General features: G+C 34.0%; 2 protein-coding genes across 4 annotated transcripts in view; one reads left to right on the forward strand and one right to left on the reverse strand.

Annotated features, from left to right (window-relative positions):
- Positions 1 to 46: 46 nt before the first annotated feature.
- Positions 47 to 15,222, forward strand: LOC121374550 (store-operated calcium entry-associated regulatory factor-like). Its single transcript, XM_041501656.1, has 8 exons — positions 47 to 278; positions 3,455 to 3,530; positions 4,291 to 4,394; positions 5,154 to 5,243; positions 5,576 to 5,686; positions 6,753 to 6,893; positions 10,395 to 10,542; positions 11,716 to 15,222. Exons 1-8 carry the CDS (start codon positions 276 to 278, stop codon positions 12,069 to 12,071), a joined length of 1,029 nt encoding a protein of 342 aa, XP_041357590.1. The 5' UTR covers positions 47 to 275; the 3' UTR covers positions 12,072 to 15,222.
- A 1,238-nt stretch (positions 15,223 to 16,460) lies between these two features.
- LOC121375192 (E3 ubiquitin-protein ligase Rnf220-like) overlaps positions 16,461 to 19,165 on the reverse strand; it is a 51,388-nt gene continuing 48,683 nt past the window's right edge. For all 3 annotated transcript variants that reach the window (XM_041502487.1, XM_041502488.1, XM_041502486.1), the window contains 2 exons: positions 18,787 to 18,861; positions 16,461 to 17,625 (listed from right to left, as the gene is read on the reverse strand). In XM_041502487.1, the coding sequence (XP_041358421.1) occupies positions 17,554 to 17,625; positions 18,787 to 18,861 (147 nt within the window). In that variant the 3' untranslated portion in view covers positions 16,461 to 17,553. The remainder of the gene's footprint in view (positions 17,626 to 18,786; positions 18,862 to 19,165) is intronic.

Genomic DNA, 19,165 nt, shown 5'->3' on the forward strand with positions numbered 1-19,165 from the left:
TTTGTTTTCATACAGCGTAATATTACTACAAGTTCGGTCTATAACACCGGATTTGACATTTTGATGAGTCAAACTTTGTGAAACTGGTCAATGTTTGATTGGTTCTGAACAGGAAGATAATGTTGTAATTTTGCTTTTGTTAACATATTTCTTACATCAGAATTATCTGTATATCAGTTTAGTTTTATTAGTTAAAGCAGAAGTCCAACGAATTCAGTGATCTTAGATAGAGTATCAAACGAGGAAGCGATTTGCAGGGTTGTTTTCGTCTTTTCATGGTAGGCAAAAACTTGAAAAAGGGTAAAAGTAAAAACGTTCGTTTTAGGCTAGTTTCGCTTTCGTTAGACCTTGAAATTTGTTTTTGTTGGATTTAAAAAAATCTATGATATGGCATGTTAACTTTCAACTAAGATATTGTAATTAAAATGGTTAGCTAAACTGTAGCCCGAGTACTCTGACTGTAAGAGAGCTAGACGGACATTTGGACATAAACACGCTCTCATTACAGTCAGAGATCAACCTATGTCTTTTTTTGGCAATTCCTGACTACCAAACGGTAGGCAACGAGTCCCGCTCTAATACCACAACAATCCTATGTTTGACGTCAAATACCTTTACATCAATCATTTTCGAGTTAAGTGATACAAAAAAATCCACATATTAATCACTAATACACTTACTACAGAAAGAAACCCGACAGCACCCACATTCAGCTACGCTTCGTGACACTCCGTCGCAACAATTGCAAAGCTCGGCGATCTATTTCGAGACTGGGCGATTCCGCCTTGTGCAGCAGTTACAGGGGTCATCTCATAAGAGGAGGCAGTACGTAGCACATACTTTTGCCGTATTCTGTCGATAACACCCCAAATGTATCCTTCAAATTCAAAATGGAATCAATAATGTGCAATTGTTTTGGTTTAATGACGTAATGAAATCCAAATTCATCCAAAACGGCATTAGCCAACTCTTCCATGTTGTAATTTCGCTTGATATGCGACGGAGTGTCACGAAGCGTAGCTGAATGTGGGTGCTGTCGGGTTTCTTTCTGTAGTAAGTGTATTAGTGATTAATATGTGGATTTTTTTATATCACTTAACTCGAAAATGATTGATGTAAAGGTATTTGATGTCAAACATAGGATTGTTGTGGTATTAGAGCGGGACTCGTTGCCTACCGTTTGGTAGTCAGGAATTGCCAAAAAAAGACATAGGTTGGTCTCTGACTGTAATGAGAGCGTGTTTATGTCCAAGTGTCCGTCTAGCTCTCTTACATTCAGAGTACTCGGGCTAGCTAAACTGGTAAGTTTGGTTTATAAACCGCTAATCAAGGGACTATTAATGCTAACTTTTTAATTTTCATCAGGTGCAATGAAACTACAATTAAAATACATTCGAAAAAACCCATTACATTTAAGTGACATCAACATGTATGTATTTTGAATATGAAGTTACCAGTGTTGTGGTGTAATCAATACAATAGTCGGGGACGGGACGTAGCTCTGTGGTACATCGCTCCCTTGATGCGTGTTTGGTGTGGGATTGATCCCTGTCGGTGGGCCCATTGGGCTATTTCTTGTTCCAGCCAGTGCACCACGACTGGTATATCAATGACCATGGTATGTGCTACCCTGTCTGTAGGATGGTGCATATAAAAGATTCCTTGCTGCTTATCGAAAAGAGTAGCCCATGAAGTGGTGACAGCAGGTTTCCTCTCTCAATATCTGTGTGGTCCGTAACCATATGTCTGACACCATATAACCGTAAATAAAATGTGTTGAGTGCGTCGTTAAATAAAACATTTCCTTCCTTCAATACAATAGTCGGGCACAATGATTCAGTAGTTCAGCACCTACCATTTTTTCTCCACATTACAAGCATTCACAAACGATTGTAAACTGACTGCGAGTGTGTTCTGTATTGTGATTGGTTAATTACATTATTTTTCCGGGATCAAATAGACAATAACACCTGGAAAGCTAATGACGTCGTTAAAGGTGATGTCATTAGCAATTGGAACAAGCAAAGTTGACGATTCAAGGGTCTACAGTTAGATTGTAGCCAGGTATTTTTTCAAGAAATGCCAAATATACAGTTAGTTCTGTAGAAAAACGATTCAGTTTACAATGGACATAACCATATGGAGTTTTTAGATTTGCGGGTGTTATTGTCTATTTGATGCCCGCAAATGTTTAATTTTTTACCTCAGGCTAACGCCTTCGGGACAAAAAAGACATTTGCAGGATCAAATAGACAATAACACCTGCAAATCTAAAAACTCCATATGGTTATCTCCTAAATGACATCACATTTATCAACAAACAATTATGTCCAAAATGAACAGCATTTCTTTTTACATCATTAAAAAAGTCAATTTTCTCTAACACCAAATATAAGAATCCAGACATTGGAATTATCAAACATGTGATAGGTTCATGATGTGTGATAATTTGTTTCATTGTATGCTGTATGAAAAAAGTGTGTGATCTTATTTTAAAACTTGTTTTGGCAGTTGAATTTGACATTAGATATGAATAACAAATAATGCTCACTATATACCAAAAATTTAAGTAAATAGTATTTATTTTATTGCTTTTTGGTTACACATTTACTTTACTGTTTGTTTTTATGTGCGAAACTATTGATTACTCCAGGATAATACAATGTTCACTTGACTTTACAATACAGGATCCATGTGTTTTAGTGGACCAATATTAAATAATTTGAAATATTTCTATTACAATATTTTTGTTCCAGTGGACATCATTTGTATTTGATATTACTATACATGTTTATGTACAGGTTCATATAAGTGACATTGATGTATTGTGGTCAATTTCAATATCTGGTTCTGATAAAGTCAAACCTTAAGTCCTGAAATTACAATAAGTACTAGAGGGTTTATAGGCTGTAGTACTTACAGTCACAGAAACTTTGAATATGTAGCCCTAAACCGTCATGGCATGAGAGAAACTAATCAAATATTTAATCCATATATTTTGGGTATTCACACATAACTTGATAAGTACCGTTGAACTCTACAATAAATAAACTTTGACAGAAAGAAAAAAATCATTTTAGTTTATGTTTCTTAAATTACATTGTGGATGGATCAATGATACATGTAGCAACACATATATGTTGTTAGTTTTAAAGATATTTAATACTTGCAGGTTTAGCTTTGGGGCAAAATTTTCTATCAAACTTTAAAAATTGCAGAAACCCAGTTATTTTGTAATAAATATCAATTATTTCATAAAATTACTTTTGCCAAATTAAAATAAAATTCTCCAGTTGTTTTTGAAATTCACAATTGTCGAATTTGGCGAGTGCCAGATCTAGCCCTGACTTGGTATGTGTAACAATATTTTATTTTAATATTTACTTGTTATGACATGTAACCTTTTTTATTTACATTAAATATTTTATGTTTCTTTTCTACTTTTTTTTTTCAGTTAATCATTGACTCAAGCTTAGCAGGGAAAATGAAATCTTTGATTATTCTTTTGTGTCTGGTTGGGTGCACATCAGGTAATTGTCATAAAATATATGTACATGTATATATTTTTTGGAATTGCAGCTCAATTTTAATAGTGACAAATTTGAAGTACATTGTATATCGAAATAGTTTGCAGAGATACAATGTATCTCTTAGAATGGAAATGTAGATATTTTTAAAAAGAATTTGGGGTGGGGTGGGGGGGGGGGGGGGGGGCACTTACTGAGTGTTTTGAAGTGGAGTTTAATAGTGATGTTCCAATGACAGGGTAAAATTATGTACTCTAAAATCTTGGAAATTAATGGATACATTACACATTTTTGTTATATAGATTATAGTTGTTTAAAATGAGTCAAAGTATATAAAATTAATGCACTGTCCAATTTCACAATATTTGAGACCCATAACCACATGGTAGGGACATTTACATACCTTCAAGTTATTTTATGGCAGGACACTAGATTTGTTTCATAATGAATGAAGATAAATTCATATAAAACATGAATTTATTAAGTTTTAAACCCATACCATCTCAAATAACATATTTTTGGAAAACAAGTTCAGTGTAAATTAAAAAAAGAATCTTTATAAATTACTCTCATAGGCTAAAGCTTCTTTTCTAATACAGGTTTTAAGGCAATTGATGGAACATCCAAGGTAATCTGAACAACAAAACCGTAATACCTTTATCTGGGCATTTGGCACAAAATGTTAAAAAATGTTATCAATGTTAAAATTTTAACTGATTCCGAACACTAGAGTTTGATGGAGAATTTGTATAATATTTTTTAGGTATCTACAATGATCAGGACAGAATTCTGCTTGAAGATCTCAAAGTTCTTACACTTTACAGTGACCGCATGACCACCGGTCGACGATCCAGTCCAGTTCCACAGGTATGATTAAAAAATTTTTTTTTTTTAAAAAGCTTTTATTGTTATCATTTAAAAATTTTATGACCATGCACATTGCATTGTTTGAGAAACCTTGAAAAAGTATGAAAGTGGTGATTGTTGATTTAAAATTAATTTTTAAGTCTTTTAATTTTTTTACTACCTTTCGTTTTTTTCTGGATAATAATCATTACCCCTATCAGGGTATTCATTATGTTTCAAAGCATTGTAAGAGGCTTATTCAAATTAGATGGCTACCTTTTTAAACAATGCAGTTAATCAGTAACTTACAGGGAACATTTTGTTTTCAAAATCTTAATTAGCGATATTTCTATTCAATTGAAAATGGATTAGCAACTACTGTTTAATGTTTAAAATTATGTAGCGATATCTGAAACTTGCATAGTGAATTGTGACGCAATACTGACAAAATGTTCCCCGACTTAAAATGCGATTGATATTGAAATTGCAGTAGTCAACTAAATTTACCAGTTGCCGGCTTATATTAAGAATTCTAGTCTTTGTTTTTGAATACAGTTCATAGTTTCCTGTAAATTTTGAAGAAATTTATTTTTTGTCACTGCAAGCTTTTGGTCTTGTGGTAATTTTATCTTGAAATTTTACCACTTGAATCATCAATACTTTATATGTGTATCATTAATATTTATGTTTTTTGATGAATTACAATTTGAATTTCAAATTGAGTAAATGTTAATTTAACTAATTTAAGATTAACTTGAAAACAATATGTTTATACTTCAGCTGAAATGTGTTGGTGGAAGTGCACAGAATGCCTACATACCTCTCACAGTACAGTGCTACAACAGAGGATTTGATGGCTACGACACACAGGTTAGTTCAGTTTCAATAACTGGCATTTTTTCTGAAGCTAGTAATAAAGATAATTTGTACCACAAATTTATAGACTTACAGATTTGTGCCACAATCAGAAGGACATTGAATGCACATGAAAAGAAACTATTTTCTATTTCCTCATTATTTATTCATGTCTGTTTTACTACTTACTGACCCTATTTTCTTTTTTTAGCATGTGAATCGTAACATGAAACAAGTGCTTTTTTGCTTTACCTTGGGCTTTAAACTTGCTACTGTCCATAGTCTAATTTTGTTACCCAATTATTATTATTATTAATGCTAAATTGTTTTAATTAATTTTTAACCAGTGGGAATGTAAGACTGATATGGACAATGAATACCGGTTTGGAAAGGTTGAGGTCACATGTGAAGGCTATGATTACCCAAATGACCCATTCATTCTGCGAGGATCATGTGGGGTAAGTATATCAAGAGTTATTTCCCTTTGTATGTGAACTATGTGGTCCTCCATAAAGTATGTTAGCCAGAAGGAAGATGGCCGAGACATCGTGTACAAAGAAGAGTGTACTGTAGAAGGGAGGAAATGAGGTTCTCTAACGGAGTACATACACCAGGCTTTTATCCAGGCATTTTTTAGTCCGAGATATAGGCCCCTTGCCAAAAGCAAATGGCTCTGCTATCCTAAATGAAGAAGCTGGTGTAAGCTGACACCTGTGCCCATGACAGGCGTGCGCTACACCACCTTGATCTGAATGTGCATGTTAAAAACCTATGACCTGACCTGCAAATGGCACTGAAAATTCCCAATTTGATGGGTAAATATTTTAGTAATTGGGTCTGTTCTGAAACATTAATTTAATAATGGTGCATTGCAGTGGCCTTAAAAAAAAACCTAACCCAATCCTGTGAGACATGGGACCCTAATGAAAAATCCTTCAATGGCCATAAGAAAAAATCTAACCCAATTATGATAAAATATTGCTGTTATCCAATCCTGTCAGACATGGGACCCTGATGAAATATTCTGGATAAAATCCTGGGTACACTTTCACTAATGTATCAGTGTTATAATGCAAGTCCTATTCAATCATAGTTTTAAACATCAAGTTTGCTTAAAATATTTTGTCAATAAACTTTAATTCAGTTAAGTCTTGTGGAAAATGTTCACGTTTCCAGCCTGCTAATTGTATCCAGTATATTTATGAGTGTAGACGATTAACATTTAGTATGCATGTTTTTTTGGAAGTGGTGGCGTTATGATGAATAAAAAAGGTGTACATGATACATGAAAGAAGGGGGCTTAAAAACATTTTGCAAGTCTGTAATTGCCTTTAACCTGCCATAACAACATGTCTAGCATATCTCAAGGTTATTAATGTGCTGTCCTGTCTTTTGAAAAGTTTCTTGACAAAGTTTCACCTGTTAGTAATTAATACGTATGTTTGATATTAATATGTGTGTTTGACGGTGATACACTGTCATAAAGTGACATTAAACTAGCGTACCCCTCTATCTTTCTATCAGTTGGAATACACTCTTGAATACACCAAGGAAGGCTACCAGAAGCAGCAGAGTGGCTACCAGAAGCAGCAGAGTGGTTACCAAGGTAACCAGCATCACAGCTACCATCATAAGAAGACTCATTACTCTGATGGTCATCACAGGTAATGTGTTCTAAGATACTGGTTTTGATTAGGGCTGTCTCAGAAGGTATTGCATGGGGGGAAACAAAAGACACTATAGTCGATATATATTTTTTGTGGGATGGGTCGACTGCAATTGGTTTCCATCACATACTTGGTTTAAATTGAATTTTATTTTGTAGGTGATGGGTATACAAAATGTTTGGGGTTCTTATTCCATAACCCACTGTAAAATATATCTCAGGGGTTCTAAAAAAAAAATTCTTCTACACACCATCCCAAGTCCTCCCTTCAAACCATTGTGTCTTATTTTTAGCAAACCATATTTTTTCTTAGCATCACATATTTCTTTTGGCCTACTTTGTTTGTTTTGTTTGATGACACCACTAGAGCGTATTGATTTATTAATCAATGGCTATTGGATGTCAAACATTTGGTAATTTTGACATATAGTCTTAGGAAACCCGCTACATTTTTCCATTTGTAGTAAGGGATCTTTTATATGCACCATCCTATAGACAGGATAGCCCATACCATGGCCTTTGATATACCAGTCGTGACACACTGGATGGAACAAGAAATATCCCAGTGGACCCACATACAAGGATCAATCCTATTACAGATACTTGATGCCTCAAGCAAGCAGTTTACCACTTAAGAACATCTTCTTTGGTTTTACTGTTTAAAAAGGTTTTTGTCTATAACACGCATGCAGTTCCTGACATAAAACTACCACATGGCTATGTAAGTTTTTAAAGAATCAGAATTTCATAATTTAATGTATATGTACTTGTTAAGTTAAAATCCTATGACAAATACTGGTCATTTAGGTTTTTTGTGAAAATTGTGGTGTAAGAACATTTGCTTTGGCTTTTACCTGTTTTTTTTTATTTTATATTTGGTGGTATGCATGGGGACATAAAAACAACAACTTTGCTATGTATTTTATGTCGTATACAAGACATAATGCAAGTCAATGGAAACCAAGTTAAAAGCGGGTGATAAAACCCCCTCATACAGGTTATTTGATCAAATTGTGGTGGGGACCCCGAGCCCTTACCTATTTCAGCAATTTAAAATTTGGTTTCACATCAGGATTGTTGTGGTAGTCATTTTAGTCGTAACATTATTAGGGTGTCTGCATCCTTGGAAACCAACACCGCGGGTGATATAAAACCCTAACCACTCGGAACTGAAGGATCAGCACAGCAGGGACCCCGAGCCCCTCCGCCAGAATTTAAACCCGACTTCACATCACACACACTGCAGGGTCAAGGTTAGTATAACATTATTTATTAGGTTGATGCTCTCCACCGCCTCTTTATGTATAAAAACATTACCAGGGCTTCCAAATTATGGTAGCCCCACTCTCCGCTAGTGATATTCAATATTGGGCTAGTACATAACTGATATTCATGCCTGAGTAGTGACAAAGTTGTCAAATATATCATTTCATCTATTTCCTGCACCCCCACCCACCCCCCCAACCCCCCCCAATGTACAAAGTTCTATATCCCTCTTTAGGTGACATCTGATTATTACTATTAGTAAAATTGTATTAACTTAGAGGGCTAGTGAATTTTTAATTGTGGCTAGTACATTTTTAAAATCACTGATCCCATGGCTGGTGGATTTTATAAAAATTCTAGAAGCCCTGCATTTTCATTATCGATAGAGAGCTGTGGCCCCTACTTCTCCAGGATTTAATCCAGACTTCACACCAAGAATACACATTGGAGTATCACAAGTTCAGTATATCTGTGTTATGGGTGGTGTACATCTCCCACCCCACTCCCCTCTATACACAGAACTTGATTAGATCTAGAAGCCCTGCATTTTCATTACCGATAGAGAGCTGTGGCCCCTACTTCTCCAGGATTTAATCCAGACTTCACATCAAGAATACACATTGGAGTATCACAAGTTCAGTATATCTGTGTTATGGGTGGTGTACATCTCCCATCCCACTCCCCTCTATACACAGAACTTGATTAGATCTAGAAGCCCTGCATTTTCATTACCGATAGAGAGCTGTGGCCCCTACTTCTCCAGGATTTAATCCAGACTTCACATCAAGAATACACATTGGAGTATCACAAGTTCAGTATTTCTATGTTATGGGTGGTGTACATCTCCCACCCCACTCCCCTCTATACACAGAACTTGATTAGATCTAGAACACTGCAGGATCACTTGGTCAGTGTATCTTTATTAAGATGGTGTGCATCTCCCACCCCACTCTCCCCATTCACCCATACACAGAAAATGATGGTACAGACTCCCAAACCTCTCCCCTCCAGACTACATCAATCCCACACTTGATTAAGGCCAATAGTCAAACCTGTTCCAAATAGTGATCACCTGTCTTAAAGCAGTCACTTCTTTTCTTCCCTAATGACTATACCTTATTTTACATGTATTATATGTCATATGAGATAACTAGCAGTGGCCTAAATTGAATTAAGCAAGATAAAATACCTGTATTAAGCAGCCATAGTAACTTATAAAAATTTTAAAGTCTTAAACTTAAGTTTTTAATATTTTTAACCTTTAACATCATGGCAATGCCGCACAATGTGACATCATTAAAGATTTGACTGTAGACACTAAAAGGTTTATAACCATGGGCCCAGCAGGTCCATAAACAAATAGGTCACAAGAGTTAGCTATCATAATTGTAATGATAAGTTGACAAAAATAGTAATCATTGCATTATATATACATTGTATATACATGCAATCACCATTATGAATAAATTCATTAATTTCATGTAACTGCTGCAGAGAAAGTTGCACTATATAGTATCAGGTATCTGTAGCTCATTTAAGGTGACAATACATCTATCTTAAAACTGACATGAAAACAGATCAGCATATTTATATACAGATTTTACAATAAGAGACGAGCTCCAGAAATTAACAAAATAGATAAAATTAGATTTCAATGTTTTTTATGTTGTGAAAGAAAACAGATAAATATATCTGGCAAATTGTTATAAATAAAAAAGATCTTCAAATTCTCCAACAATTGGTGAATACACATTACAGTAACCGGTACGGTAGTATTATGATCAGCATGTGTATAACTCTGCCTATAGTTGAAATGATTTAATAGTGTAGTGAATTTATTTTACGTTTAGCCTGTTTAAAGAGTATTATATACTGTACAAGTACTGTAGCTGCAAGAGGCCATTTACAATTATCAACACCTTCATAACTACATACTGTAGGTTGTAGGGAGGAGGGGACTATTGCTAGTGTATGCTTTTAAAACAAAAACAATTTGAAAACAAAAATAGCCATGTCAAACTCAACCATTTTTTTTTAATGTAATTTGTTAAAAGGGGTAGCAAAAATAGGCATTCTTCATACATTTGATAATTGTGAACAGCTTATGTAGATACTTTTGAATATTACTTTTAATAGCAGCTTAAACCGGTTTATCTAAAGTGTAAGGATATTCTTCATACATTTGATAATTGTGAACAGCTTATGTAGATACTTTTGAATATTACTTTTAATAGCAGCTTAAACCGGTTTATCTAAAGTGTAAGGATATTTTGTCCCCTCTATACGCAGAACATGACCAGTTTGGACAGGGACCCCAAGCCCCACCCCCTCCAGGATTTAAACCAAATTTTACATCAGAAACACACACAGCAGGGTCAGAAGGTCAGTATATTCTTATTAGGGTGGTGGACTCCTGCCCCATCTCAACTGCCTCTTACATATATAGAATATGACTACTGTAGAGAGGGACCTATGGGTTGTGCCTCCATTCACATTAAGTTTACAAATTACATTAGGGCCTGTGCTTAGAAAATGTTCAGAGTCCAGATTCGGACAAGTCAGACTTTTAACAACATGGGAACATCATACAAATTGCAGGGCTCAAAACTTAAGAATTTGTCACCCACGGCATTAAAAAAACAAAATTGCCATGGGTAATATTTGTTAAAGTGACTTTTGTAGGAAATAAATATGACTGAAAGGTTATTTTGTTGCATGTAGACATATTTTAAGTGTACAAATGTTAAATACTGGCAGATAATGTACACAATATATATTTTTATATATATATATATATATATATATTCATTTTGCTGTTGTTGAGTTTTACTGATGGCAGTAATTTTTATCCAGTGGCACAAAAGTGCCGTCAGTGATGCTCCCGACTCACAGCACTTTATATCTCAATGACTGTGCCGTCATTAAGTTTGAGCCCTGAAATTACATGCATGTGATGTCATTAAAGATTTGAGTCTAGATGGGCCCCAAGAACATACACTGTAGGATCACAAAGTCAATTTATGGTACTGTACTGTACTGACATTTTCTAATGTTTTGCTACAGGCATGTGTGTATGATATATTATTATATATATTGTTAAAATAAGTCAACATACAGCTGGAAAAATTATTTATGAGAAAAACCTTAAGTTGCTTAACGTTTTGTTGGTAATATATTTATAATATTATACTACATGTAAGTTTAAGTTTTATCCTAGAATAAAAAAAGAATAATAATTAAAACAAATTAATTCATTATTTAATGACAAGGAAAATGTGTGTGTGACTCAATGCCAGATACCTTTGCTTTCAAAACAAATAATTGATCTACCTTAATTATTCCTATATTGGTTAGATTCTCCATATCAGTACATTAAAAGGCAAAATATTTTTAATTAATTAATGACAAGAAAAATATGTGTTTGACACAATGCCAGATATCTTTTTTTTTCAAAACAAATAAACTGTCCAACTTACTTTTTTCTATGTTGGCTACATTCTCCATACAATAAAAAGTAAAACATTTCACTGTTTTTGTCTCTTTATTTTTCCTCAGGAGCATACTCTCCACCTTGTGGCTCGGCAACACATGCTGCTGGTGGGGCATCCACTGGAGGTGGCTTTTGGACAGGAGCAGCAACCGGAGGACTCTTGGGATACCTGTTTGGCCAGAACAACGCTGGCACTGGCTGGGGGTCTGGCAGACGTAACTACTACAACACACCTAACACTGGTGGTTCTTGGTTCTCCGGCAACTCGGGCAGCACCTGGGGTAGTGGAGGGAGCAGCTGGGGAGGAGGAGGGAGCAGCTGGGGAGGTGGAAGCAGCAGTGGGTGGGGTGGTGGCAGCAGCAGCAATTCCAGCAGTGGAACAAGGACTGCATCTGGATATGGTGGAACCAAGAGGAGATAAAGACTTGATTTTGTTGACGGCTGTATTATTTGATATAAATGTACGAATGGCAGCAAGAGCAGGCTTTTTGTGTTTTTAGAATTGTTTTCAATCAGCTTTATCAGTGATGTATTTAATAACTTATGATGATGGCAGAAATGGAAGATCAGGTATTGTTCAAAGGGAATGCTTTTATAAATTTCAGAAATTTCTAGTTTTTCTTTAAATGTGAAATTTTAATAAATTATGCAAAATAACATTAATCTGATAAAATAATGTGTTGAGAATCTGTATAATTTGGTTTTATACAACATCATTTATCCTCATAGTTAGACTGGTTATTATGGGATTTTTTAGTGGGGAGGGAGTGGGGTTCATAGGTGATTATTTGCCATCATTATTAAATTATTTGTTCAGCCAGTGTCTTTTCTTGCCCCTAGACCAGATTTGAAAGTACTAAAAAGAAAAAATACTGAGAATATTCATTTGTATGAACATTAATGCCCATTCCCTCCCACTGAATTGTCTTTGAAGAGTTATTTTTATTGAATCCCAAACCAAAAACTCAAGGAATAGATTGTGGTTCTGGTCTCGATATGTTTCGTTGGGTTTTCATTTTGTCATTTACTTATTCCTAAGGTGAGCCATCTGGTTACAGATTTTCGATGCCATCTCAGCACTATGATATCGTAAAATCGTAAGTTATGATGTCACTACAATGCATGCCATAGCCTACAATGGTTTTACGATATCGTAGCGATAACATAGCTTTAAAAATGTGGGCCCTGAATGTTTGGAGTACAGATTAATAATATAATGAGGTAGCTCTGTATGAGCGTTTCTGTGAGCTGTTGAAACAAGTATTGGACACAAATATGGTTTTGGTACAATTAAACATTATTCTGTGCAAACTTGCTGCCTATTGAACCATTTAAAATTAACCTACTCCTTTATATGTAAATTATTTTCGTTTTTGTTACATGTTTACACCATAACTGGTGGTGTTAAAATATTGAAACAGCTTGTTTAATGAGAATGTTATTACCATGATTTTGTTAACTAAATTACTTTGTGTATATTTTGACTTCATGGCTGTTACAAAAATTATTATGATCATGTCGGTCGGTGGTGGGAGTTGAACAGAGTTAATTATAATGCTTTTCATTGTTAGGATAACATTAAACAATATACAACCAATCATGAAAAACAGAACATTTTATTTATAATACCCCATTCTAAAAAATCTTTAAAATCCACCATACATGTAAAAAAAATATTGAGTTACCTCGCATCTCTCCTCCACCGCACCACCCCACCCCACCCCCAATGATGTAATAATTTCTGGAACATTACGAAGTCTGTCTCATGTTATGTTTGGGTTCTCCCATTATATTGCTAGGATTGAAATGTTTTGTTGTGTTGTTTCTCATTGGTGTTTTGTAATGATAAAAAGTATATTTTTTGAAAGTGGTAGTTATTGGCAATCATTAGTTTAATAATAAAATACAATATTAAAGCAATGTGCTGGCTACCAGTGCCTATCAAGAGTGTGGAAATGTAAAAGTTATTTGTTGTTTTAAAACAGGTAAAACAATGTGATGCTCACAGCAGCTGTGTTCTAGTTTATTTCAGTGAAGACATTAAAAAATGACTTAAATTTTGTTATCGCCTGGCATGTGTTCTGTAACACAAAGGTCACAAAGTTGCAACACTTTTCATGCCCTTTGGTTATATTTATTCAAACTGTAATACACTGTCTTTTCAGTGACTGCATTTAAAAGCAAACAACTTTACAAGTGAATTTTTTTTAGCTTTATACGACTGGTTTGAACTTGTTAACAAAATTAAAATACATCCTACTGGCTTTTATTTTTATTAGTCAAACAAAATATTAATTGTTTTAAAAAAAAAAAATTATACTAATATTTTACACTTTTACATATTATTATATAAGTTTGCTCTCGTCTAAACCGGATTCAAAGGTGACGGAAGAAATAAAACAATATACACAGTCCCGGGTTGAACACACTAGCTATGGTCACTGAACACGAATGATTGTGTCAGTTTACACCAAAATCTGGATTATACAGATGCTGGTTTGGACAGGGCGCACTGTATTTTCTTTGAAATATATTCTGACTGGTTAATAAGTTTGTTTTGCATATAAATGCATCTTAAATGTTCTTGTAATATATACATCGGTTTCTCCTCCAGCTAAAATCTGTTTCTTCATTCTTAAATATTATTTGAATGTGCAATACTCATTATTCAATTAGTTTGTTAATTTTGTAGAACATTGTGTGATTTGATTAAAAAATAAGATTTTAATTGTCATTGCCGTCACTTTGTAATTGTTGTTTCTCTTAAAGTATTAGTCTACTGGTACATAGTTATTTGTTGCGGTTTATTTTATTTATGAAATAAGATAATGTGTATTTTCTTTTTTCTTTTGAGTGTGCATATTTGTACTTGCTAATCCTGTGTAATTATCTACCCCTCTATTCTTGATAGGACTCGTTTTGGAATAATACATTGCCAAAGGATATCATTTTAACATTCTTTACTGCACATGTGATATTTTTTAAAACATGAAATGAGCTACATGTATCTCGTACATGTGAAACTAATGTTTAAAAGGAGACCCAATTATTTAATTTGTTTTATTTGAATTCTTTGGGGTTTTTTTTATGTGTAATACATTTGTAATGGAAGACGTATTACATTTTTATTATTATAAAATCTTTTCAGATTTTTTTTTTTTTTTTTTACATCTATATACAATAAATACAAATGTAATGAATGTATTGTTAAGAACATCCTTTAAAAATATTGGAATACATTGCAATCCATGTAAACGTCCAAATACTTTGCAAATTTTCCAGATTTTTATCCCTGTTTTATTAATCATGATTTTATTCATATCCATAGTTTACTTCAGTTTTTTCAAAAAAATAACAGTGTAGTAAATTTTATTTTTGCTTAAAGGTCGATGGTGTTCTATCAGCTATGGATTGGTTTGTTTTTCTTTCATTTAGTTTTTCACTTGTAAGCGATGTAACTGAACATTCATAAACTAGTAAAATGGTGTTGGTTGCAGAAAACATTGTTAAGGGTGACATTATTATTCCATCTCGATATTCTGTGATAAAAATAATAAAAAGTGTACTCATTACTTGGTGGTAGTTTTGTTTTGATATTGAAAACGTATAGTATTGTAATTTGTCATACCTCCTGACCCCCCAAGAGCATACCACTCTAAAATCCCCCGGCTATCCCCGTCATTAGGACCAATTTAACCAATATTACCCAGGATTTTCTGTTTGTATTAATGTGGGTTTGGTAATAAATTATCAATACCAATAGGAAATAATTTGTTTTAAGAGGAAATTTGCAATGACCGACTGCATTTTATTTTTCAGTTGGACATGTTTTTAAAATGTTACACAGCTCTTTTCCAGTACCCACTCCCTCCCACATTATTCGTAATGTATCCCACGATACCCCATCACCCAGGGTTACGTAGTTGCTGAACAGCCTTAAATCTGAATTATAATTTACAAAACATTTTCTGAAATTGTGTGTGGATATAATATAAAACTGCTTTGGTTCCAGGATTAATTATCACAATATCTGTAATTGGTGGAATAAACAGTGATGTATTTTTGAAGTGATATTTAGGGCCATCAATGTCAAACTTAAGGAGAAATAACTTGCTTGTATCCTGTGCATACAAGCTGTGCACAGTTAAAAAAAAAAATATATATTGAGCAAAAGTGGGAAAATTATTTATCCACAGGAAGATGTGTCCTGATAAGACTTAAATGCAAGTCAAACGGACATTTTCCAAATGTCACTTTCCACTTGTTTTGTGGCCTCTATGTTGAAAGCCATCATTATGCTACAACTTGTACATGGTCATGTTGGTACATATATGTATGGCACAAAGTTGTGAAATGCTGCTTTTTTTTGTCATGTACACACAATCTGCATTCAAATTCAAATTCCGAATGCAACATTGAAAACATCAGCTGCAGAATTAACATTCACAAATAACAACAAAGATGAAAGTGGTTTACAAAAAAACAAATCTGAACATTTTAATATTGGTGGTTGGGGACCAACATTGGTCCAGGGGTTTGGGTTGCACAATGCTCTAAAACTGAGGCTCTCAATTCAGAATGTACCAACAATCGGCCAAAACTATATCATAAGTTTTGGACAGAATATGGACAATTTTGGACCGTGGAAAACACAAACACTGTACCGATGATTAAAATCCTCAATTCCAGATAAATCTGGAAAGTTTTAATCTTTTTTAATAAAGCACTTGTTTTTGGACAAATAATTACTAAATAAACCATCAAAAGTAATCAACATTTGTTTCAATACCATAACAAAACAAACACATTATGTATTCAAACTTTTAATTTCTTATTAACGTAATACAACAGCACTGGGATACACACTGCATCACTAATTTATCCAAATGTGTTGCAAAATAGATTTCATTTTTACATTCATAATACTCTTCAACTTCACATTCACACAAATACATGTGCACAATTTTTATTATTCCATTTTTAATATATTATGTGCAAGTTTCCAGGAAGTCTGATGAAATTTTAACAACAATAACATTCAATAAAACGAAACAAATTACTTCACAGTCTATTTCAACAGCCTACCTAGCATATTAATGACATTAAATCTGTTCTGTACTGTATTCTAAATACTGTACAGCACAGTAATTTCTTACTTTCTAACCGTTTAATCACAACCTTTTCATGGTCAAAATCCATTTTTAAATCTTTTCTTTTAGACTTTAATATTTGTTTTGATAAACAATGGAATGAAGTGCAACAGCAGTTACAATTTTAATATAATGCTGCAAATCCCCCTAAAAAAAACAAATATCAATGTCAACTTTGGTTACCTAAGTAATATCATTCTTCACTGATAATTTTACTGTGTCCGAGTATGTAAACACAAATCTACACCTAGATCTGCAACTGGTACATTCTAGTGATACGGTTTCATCCAAGGGGCACAACTTTTGATGCCTAAATTTATTTTAGAACACATTGCATTATAATACGAATGTCGGATGTAATCCTGCCATTCTAAGCCAAAATAACCATATAATATTATGGTAGTTTGGTGTTGACCAATACATTTGAGTTAAATTATCCATTTCTATAAATCTTATTTTCACTACAAAAAGGTGATCTCTTTAAACAATATAGTAAACAGGTTTTGTTTTTTCAAATTTCCATTGTCATCACAACAGCAAGCCAATACAACAATAATATTGCTTCGAATATTTTCAGACAAAACTAGGCTTGCACATTAAATACTGAAAACTGTTTCTGAAGCATTTTTTCCTAAGTAGTATACAGGCTTCGGTCACTTGGATCACAAACCGTGGCAAGAGCAATCATTACTATTATGATTTCTGCAATCATGTTTTATTTTTGCTAGGACTCCACACAAAAATAGAGGAATGCTATAAATAGATTCTTCTAAGATCTGAGGGCGAAGTGATAGTGTTGCACTGTGGACAAAGCTTCTTTGCTCCCTGTAAAATAAAGTATCATACCATAAAATTATAGTTTAGCTTTTTTTAATTACAAAAAGAAAGCAGTGATAGAATATATATTTAAAAAAACTAAACTAAGAATGAAACCTGACCGTGTTTACCCACAAAAAAGGAGTGTGTTTATGCTGCATTCATTTGGTGCTCGACCGGCCTCGGTGGCGTCGTGGCATGCCATCGGTCTACAGGCTGGTAGGTACTGGGTTCGGATCCCAGTTGAGGCATGGGATTTTTAATTCAGATACCGACTCCAAACCCTGAATGAGTGCTTCGCAAGGCTTAATGGGTAGGTGTAAACCACTTGCACCGACCAGTGATCCATAACTGGTTCAACAAAGGCCATGGTTTGTGCTATCCTGCCTGTGGGAAGCGCAAATAAAAGATCCCTTTCTGCCTGTCATAAAAGAGTAGCCTATGTGGCAACAGTGGGTTTCCTCTGCAAAACAGTGTCAGAATGACCATATGTTTGACGTCCAATAGCCGATGATAAGATAAAAAATCAATGTGCTCTAGCGGCGTCGTTAAATAAAAAACAAACTTTACTTCATTTGGTGCTCATGAATATCGTGAATTCAAAAGTTCCAAATTGTGAACAAAACTTCACCAAGTGGACAGCGTTCAGGCGATTTATAGACAATCTGCACTGTCACTCTAATCTCACACACCCCAACTCATAATTGCACAAATGATTTGTGTTTGTTCCTACCCCCGTTCACAAGTTGTGTTCACGGGTTATTTCGCCAAATGTACTCTTATGATCCATATGATATCAGATACTGGTGCTTTGCATGTAGAAAGTAATAGTATACATTACTATTATATCATAATTAGGTAATTGTTGCCATTCTATTGTATGTATTTAGGAGAGGGCTTTATAAGTTGGCAAACTTGTTCCCCATCCTTTTGTTGTTTATGCAATAAAATACGTTTTCAATCAACTTATGAATTGGTAAAAATACGATATTCATGACTTCTAATGAATGCAGCATTAGATTTGATTAAAATGACAAAAAGCTATTTTGGGGTTTTCTATTAGCCAGTGGCCTTAAGACTATAATGTTATTATAAAGTCAGCAATCATCCAGTCCATTCCATCACATAAAGCTGTACTAAAATTATATAAACACAGCAGAGAACTCATACCAATGTTCTGAGCCAGCATTCTTCACAGTGGACGTGCCAACATTGTATTGAGGTCAGTGCGTTCTTGTAGGGTTCCTGCAAAATAAAATAACACATTAATCAAATTACATATTTCATCAATTTAAAAGTCTGTAAAATTAACTTGATGAAAAAATGGAATGGCTGTGAGACAGAATTGCCTACTAAGTCAAATAAACAATTGTTTATTACCCGCAAACTATTAAAATATGTAGTAACTTATTTGTAGTATATGAATGAGTTGTACGGCAGCAACAGTTAACTGTAACAAAAAAAATAGTTTTGTGTAACGACATCACTAAGAGCATATAGATTAATTAATCATTGGCTGTTGGATGTGAAACATTTGTTAATTTTGACA

This window comes from Gigantopelta aegis, chromosome 6, assembly GCF_016097555.1.
Source record: "Gigantopelta aegis isolate Gae_Host chromosome 6, Gae_host_genome, whole genome shotgun sequence".
Classification (NCBI taxonomy): Eukaryota; Metazoa; Mollusca; class Gastropoda; order Neomphalida; family Peltospiridae; genus Gigantopelta; species Gigantopelta aegis.